The 7,500-nt window shown below is 50.4% G+C and overlaps 1 protein-coding gene across 1 annotated transcript in view; it reads right to left on the reverse strand.

The window, feature by feature from the left end:
- LOC124021628 (LARGE xylosyl- and glucuronyltransferase 1-like) overlaps positions 1-7,500 on the reverse strand; it is a 114,513-nt gene that overhangs the window by 70,837 nt on the left and 36,176 nt on the right. Inside the window, exon 6 of the mRNA XM_046336766.1 lies at positions 886-990. Within this exon, the coding sequence (XP_046192722.1) occupies positions 886-990 (105 nt within the window). The remainder of the gene's footprint in view (positions 1-885; positions 991-7,500) is intronic.

The following is a 7,500-nucleotide window of genomic DNA, read 5'->3' on the forward strand; positions in this document are numbered from 1 at the left end:
TCCAAGACATTATTCACTCTGTCTCTGTCCCCAAGAAGAGAGGAGGCAGTTTGTTCCAGTCCAAGACATGATTCACTCTGTCTCTGTCCCCAAGAAGAGAGGAGGCAGTTTGTCCAAGACATTATTCACTCTGTCTCTGTCCCCAAGAAGAGAGGAGGCAGTTTGTTCCAGTCCAAGACATTATTCACTCTGTCTCTGTCCCCAAGAAGAGAGGAGGCAGTTTGTTCCAGTCCAAGATATTATTCACTCTGTCTCTGTCCCCAAGCAGCTCAGGCAGAAGTTGGTCATTATCATTGTGAATACAGTTAGCAGTATCATTGTGAATAAAGTTAGTCATTATCATTGTGATTGTGAATAAAGTTGGTCATTATCATTGTGAATAAAGTTAGTCATTATCGTTGTGAATAAAGTAGGACATTATCATTGTGAATAACGTTAGGGTAGCCATTATCATTGTGAAAAAGTTAGTCATTGTCATTATCGTTGTGAATAAAGTTTGCCGTTATCATTGTGAATAAAGTTAGTCATTATCACTGTGAATAAAGTTAGTCATTATCACTGCGAATAAAGTTGATGATCATCATTGTGAATAAAGTTAGACATGATCATTGTGAATAAAATGGTCATTATCATTGTGAATAAAGTGTGTCATTATCATTGCGAATAAAATTTGTCATTATCACTGTGAATACAGTTAGTCATTATCACTGTGAATAAAATGGCCATTATCATTGTGAATAAAGTTAATCATTATCACTGTGAATACAGTTAGTCATTATCACTGTGAATAAAGTTAGTCATTATCATTGTGAACAAGGTTAGTCATTATCACTGTGAATAAAGTTAGTCATTATCACAGACTGTGCCCCTCTCTGTGTCTCTCACCTGTATTGAAGCCCCTCTCCAGGGCGGGCCAGGGCCGGTGATTCTTCCACAGGTTCCCCAGGTACCAGTCACTCTGGTTCTCCACCAGACCGAGAACCTGCTGACCTAGAACACAGAACACTCAGGTTACTATGGTTCCCCAGGCACCGGTCACTCTGGTTCTCCACCAGACCTAGAAACTGGAAAAGAGAGACACACAGGTTACTACCAGGGACAGCTCTATAGAAGAGTAATGTCTCATTATCATAATTACCCACCAGGGGGCGCTGTGGAGTCAGCTGTCAAACAACACTCAGGTTACTACCAAGGGCTTCTCTATAGACCTGCATAGAGAACACACAAACAATGCTGCACCATAGAGTAGTGTTAGCTCGTGATAGCAATCACCCACCAGAGGGCGCTACGGAGTCTTCTGTCAAACAACACTCAGGATACTACCAAGGGCTGCTCTATAGAGAACACACAAACAATGCTGCACCATAGAGTAGTGTGCTGCAATCACCCATAGAGTAGTGTTGGCTCGTGATAGCAATCACCCACAGAGGGCGCTACGGAGTCTTCTGTCAAACAACACTCAGGATACTACCAAGGGCTGCTCTATAGAGAACACACAAACAATGCTGCACCATAGAGTAGTGTTGGCTCGTGATAGCAATCACCCACCAGAGGGCGCTACGGAGTCTTCTGTCAAACAACACTCAGGATACTACCAAGGGCTGCTCTATAGAGAACACACAAACAATGCTGCACCATAGAGTAGTGTTAGCTCGTGATAGCAATCACCCACCAGAGGGCGCTACGGAGTCTTCTGTCAAACAACACTCAGGATACTACCAAGGGCTGCTCTATAGAGAACACACAAACAATGCTGCACCATAGAGTAGTGTTGGCTCGTGATAGCAATCACCCACCAGAGGGCGCTACGGAGTCTTCTGTCAAACAACACTCAGGATACTACCAAGGGCTGCTCTATAGAGAACACACAAACAATGCTGCACCATAGAGTAGCATTGGCTCGTTATAACAATCACCCACCAGGGGGCGCTGTGGAGTCTGTCAAACAACACTCAGGATACTACGAAGGGCTGCTCTATAGAGAACACACAAACAATGCTGCACCATAGAGTAGCATTGGCTCGTTATAACAATCACCCACCAGAGGGCGCTACGGAGTCTTCTGTCAAACAACACTCAGGATACTACCAAGGGCTGCTCTATAGAGAACACACAAACAATGCTGCACCATAGAGTAGCATTGGCTCGTTATAACAATCACCCACCAGGGGGCGCTGTGGAGTCTGTCAAACAACACTCAGGATACTACGAAGGGCTGCTCTATAGAGAACACACAAACAATGCTGCACCATAGAGTAGTGTTGGCTCGTGATAGCAATCACCCACCAGAGGGCGCTACGGAGTCTTCTGTCAAACAACACTCAGGATACTACCAAGGGCTGCTCTATAGAGAACACACAAACAATGCTGCACCATAGAGTAGCGTTGGCTCGTTATAACAATCACCCACCAGGGGGCGCTGTGGAGCCAGCTGTCAAACAACACTCAGGTTACTACCAAGGGCTTCTCTATAGACGTGCATAGAGAACACACAAACAATGCTGCACCATAGAGTAGTGTTGGCTCGTTATAACAATCACCCACCAGGGGGCGCTGTGGAGTCTGTCAAACAACACTCAGGATACTACGAAGGGCTGCTCTATAGAGAACACACAAACAATGCTGCACCATAGAGTAGCATTGGCTCGTTATAACAATCACCCACCAGGGGGCGCTGTGGAGTCTTCTGTCAAACAACACTCAGGATACTACGAAGGGCTGCTCTATAGAGAACACACAAACAATGCTGCACCATAGAGTAGCATTGGCTCGTTATAACAATCACCCACCAGGGGGCGCTGTGGAGTCTTCTGTCAAACAACACTCAGGATACTACCAAGGGCTGCTCTATAGAGAACACACAAACAATGCTGCACCATAGAGTAGTGTTGGCTCGTTATAACAATCACCCACCAGGGGGCGCTGTGGAGTCTGTCAAACAACACTCAGGATACTACGAAGGGCTGCTCTATAGAGAACACACAAACAATGCTGCACCATAGAGTAGCATTGGCTCGTGATAACAATCACCCACCAGGGGGCGCTACGGAGTCTTCTGTCAAACAACACTCAGGATACTACCAAGGGCTGCTCTATAGAGAACACACAAACAATGCTGCACCATAGAGTAGCATTGGCTCGTTATAACAATCACCCACCAGAGGGCGCTGTGGACAACAAGCTGTGTAGTAGAGCCCATCCACTGACATTGAATCCATTGCAAGAAGTAAAGAGAAATGAATGGTGCCTTTTGAGCAAGACAATCTGCTCACATTGAGGAGATGAAGGTAAGAACAGAGAGAGAGGTGGAACATCTAATCATGAAAGAGAGGAGGGGTTGTGGAGTACAGGAGCTCAGGGAGGACTGGAGGCGGAGGTATCGTCATGGAGGAGAGGAGAGGGATCATCTTGGAGGAGAGGAGAGGGATCATCTTGGAGGAGAGGAGAGGGATCATCTTGGAGGAGAGGAGAGGGATCATCTTGGAGGAGAGGGAGGGATCATCTTGGAGGAGAGGGAGGGATCATCTTGGAGGAGAGGAGAGGGATCATCTTGGAGGAGAGGAGAGGGATCATCTTGGAGGAGAGGAGAGGGAGGGATCATCTTGGAGGAGAGGAGAGGGAGGGATCATCTTGGAGGAGAGGAGAGGGATCATCTTGGAGGAGAGGAGAGGGATCATCTTGGAGGAGAGGAGAGGGATCATCTTGGAGGAGAGGAGAGGGATCATCTTGGAGGAGAGGAGAGGGATCATCTTGGAGGAGAGGAGAGGGAGGGATCATCTTGGAGGAGAGGAGAGGGATCATCTTGGAGGAGAGGAGAGGGAGGGATCATCTTGGAGGAGAGGGAGGGATCATCTTGGAGGAGAGGAGAGGGAGGGATCATCTTGGAGGAGAGGAGAGGGATCATCTTGGAGGAGAGGAGAGGAGAGGGATCATCTTGGAGGAGAGGAGAGGGAGGGATCATCTTGGAGGAGAGGAGAGGGAGGGATCATCTTGGAGGAGAGGAGAGGGAGGGATCATCTTGGAGGAGAGGAGAGGGAGGGATCATCTTGGAGGATAGGAGAGGGAGGGATCATCTTGGAGGGAGGGATCATCTTGGAGGATAGGAGAGGGATCATCATGGAGGAAAGGAGAGGAGAGGGATGGATCATCATGGAGGAGAGGAGAGGGAGGGATCATCATGGAGGAGAGGAGAGGGATCATCTTGGAGGAGAGGAGAGGGATCATCTTGGAGGAGAGGAGAGGGAGGGATCATCTTGGAGGAGAGGAGAGGGAGGGATCATCTTGGAGGAGAGGAGAGGGAGGGATCATCTTGGAGGAGAGGAGAGGGACGGATCATCTTGGAGGAGAGGGAAGATCATCTTGGAGGAGAGGAGAGGGAGGTATCATCATGGAGGAGAGGAGAGGAGAGGGATCATCTTGGAGGAGAGGGATCATCTTGGAGGAGAGGGATCATCTTGGAGGAGAGGAGAGGGAGGGATCATCTTGGAGGAGAGGGATCATCTTGGAGGAGAGGGAGGGATCATCTTGGAGGAGAGGGAGGGATCATCTTGGAGGAGAGGAGAGGGAGGGATCATCTTGGAGGAGAGGGAAGATCATCTTGGAGGAGAGGAGAGGGAGGTATCATCATGGAGGAGAGGAGAGGGATCATCTTGGAGGAGAGGGATCATCTTGGAGGAGAGGGATCATCTTGGAGGAGAGGGATCATCTTGGAGGAGAGGGATCATCTTGGAGGAGAGGAGAGGGAGGGATCATCTTGGAGGAGAGGGAGGGATCATCTTGGAGGAGAGGGAGGGATCATCTTGGAGGAGAGGAGAGGGAGGGATCATCTTGGAGGAGAGGGATCATCTTGGAGGAGAGGAGAGGGATCATCTTGGAGGAGAGGAGAGGGAGGGATCATCTTGGAGGAGAGGAGAGGGATCATCTTGGAGGAGAGGAGAGGGATCATCTTGGAGGAGAGGAGAGGGAGGGATCATCTTGGAGGAGAGGAGAGGGAGGGATCATCTTGGAGGAGAGGAGAGGGATCATCTTGGAGGATAGGAGAGGGAGGGATCATCTTGGAGGGAGGGATCATCTTGGAGGAGAGGAGAGGGATCATCTTGGAGGAAAGGAGAGGAGAGGGAGGGATCATCATGGAGGAGAGGAGAGGGAGGGATCATCATGGAGGAGAGGAGAGGGAGGGATCATCATGGAGGAGAGGAGAGTGAGGGATCATCATGGAGGAGAGGAGAGGGAGGGATCATCATGGAGGAGAGGAGAGGGATCATCTTGGAGGAGAGGGAGGGATCATCTTGGAGGAGAGGAGAGGGAGGGATCATCTTGGAGGAGAGGAGAGGGATCATCTTGGAGGAGAGGGAGGGATCATCTTGGAGGAGAGGAGAGGGAGGGATCATCTTGGAGGTGAGGAGAGGGAGGGATCATCTTGGAGGAGAGGAGAGGGAGGGATCATCTTGGAGGAGAGGAGAGGGAGGGATCATCTTGGAGGAGAGGAGAGGGAGGGATCATCTTGGAGGAGAGGAGAGGGAGGGATCATCTTGGAGGAGAGGGAGGGATCATCTTGGAGGAGAGGGAGGGATCATCTTGGAGGAGAGGAGAGGGATCATCTTGGAGGAGAGGAGAGGGATCATCTTGGAGGAGAGGGAGGGATCATCTTGGAGGAGAGGAGAGGGAGGGATCATCTTGGAGGTGAGGAGAGGGAGGGATCATCTTGGAGGAGAGGAGAGGGAGGGATCATCTTGGAGGAGAGGAGAGGGAGGGATCATCTTGGAGGTGAGGAGAGGGAGGGATCATCTTGGAGGAGAGGAGAGGGAGGGATCATCTTGGAGGAGAGGAGGGAGGAGGGATCATCTTGGAGGAGAGGGAGGGATCATCTTGGAGGAGAGGGAGGGATCATCTTGGAGGAGAGGAGAGAGGGATCATCTTGGAGGAGAGGGAGGGATCATCTTGGAGGAGAGGAGAGGGAGGGATCATCTTGGAGGAGAGGAGAGGGATCATCTTAAAGGAGAGGAGAGGGATCATCTTGGAGGAGAGGAGGAGGGATCATCTTGGAAGAGAGGAGAGGGATCATCTTGGAGGAGAGGAGAGGGAGGGATCATCATGGAGGAGAGGAGAGGGATCATCTTGGAGGAGAGGAGAGGGAGTGATCATCTTGGAGGAGAGGAGAGGGAGGGATCATCTTGGAGGATAGGAGAGGGAGGGATCATCTTGGAGGAGAGGAGAGTGAGGGATCATCATGGAGGAGAGGAGAGGGAGGGATCATCTTGGAGGAGAGGGATCATCTTGGAGGAGAGGAGAGGGAGGGATCATCTTGGAGGAGAGGAGAGGGAGGGATCATCTTGGAGGAGAGGAGAGGGATCATCTTGGAGGAGAGGAGAGGGATCATCTTGGAGGAGAGGAGAGGAGAGGAGAGGGAGGGATCATCATGGAGGAGAGGGAGGGATCATCATGGAGGAGAGGAGAGTGAGGGATCATCATGGAGGAGAGGAGAGTGAGGGATCATCATGGAGGAGAGGAGAGGGAGGGATCATCATGGAGGAGAGGAGAGGGATCATCTTGGAGGAGGTGGAGGGATCATCTTGGAGGTGAGGAGAGGGAGGGATCATCTTGGAGGTGAGGAGAGGGATCATCTTGGAGGAGAGGAGAGGGATCATCTTGGAGGAGAGGAGAGGGATCATCTTGGAGGAGAGGAGAGGGATCATCTTGGAGGAGAGGAGAGGGATCATCTTGGAGGATTGGACAGGGAGGGATCATCTTGGAGGAGAGGAGAGGGAGGGATCATCTTGGAGGAGAGGAGAGGGAGGGATCATCTTGGAGGAGAGGAGAGGGATCATCTTGGAGGAGAGGAGAGGGAGGGATCATCTTGGAGGAGAGGAGAGGGATCATCTTGGAGGAGAGGAGAGGGATCATCATGGAGGAGAGGGAGGGATCATCTTGGAGGAGAGGAGAGGGAGGGATCATCTTGGAGGAGAGGGATCATCTTGGCACAGGGGTTTGGGGTGAGTTGAGGTAGGGGTTATTGAAGAGATAGAGGATGAAGGGAGGGAAGGAAGGCAGCTCTAATGAAGTCTAAGGAAGATTAATGAGGGACTATTGGAGTGTGAGTGTGTGTGTGTGTTGCAGCTGCTAGTCAAACAGCAGAGAGCAGACGGGCTTTAGATGTCGTGAAAACAAAGCCCACAGCTCTGTTTCTCTCCTCTCAGGGGGACAAGTGACTGGGACAATCAGAGGGGAAGGACACTCAATTCAATTCAATTCAAGGGCTTTATTGGCATGGGAAACATCTGTTAACATTGCCAAAGCAAGTGAGGTACACTCTCTCTCCCTCAAAGTATTTCTCAGAGTCACTCTCTCAGTATGTCCAAGAGTCTCTCTCTCTCTCTCTCTCTCTCTCTCTCTCTCTCTCTCTCTCTCTCTCTCTCTCTCTCTCTCTCTCTCTCTCTCTCTCTGTCCCAGTCTCTCTTAGTATGTCCAAGTGTCTCTCTCTCTCAGTATGTCCAAGTGTCT

Source organism: Oncorhynchus gorbuscha, unplaced genomic scaffold, assembly GCF_021184085.1.
Source record: "Oncorhynchus gorbuscha isolate QuinsamMale2020 ecotype Even-year unplaced genomic scaffold, OgorEven_v1.0 Un_scaffold_1150, whole genome shotgun sequence".
Lineage (NCBI taxonomy): Eukaryota > Metazoa > Chordata > Actinopteri > Salmoniformes > Salmonidae > Oncorhynchus > Oncorhynchus gorbuscha.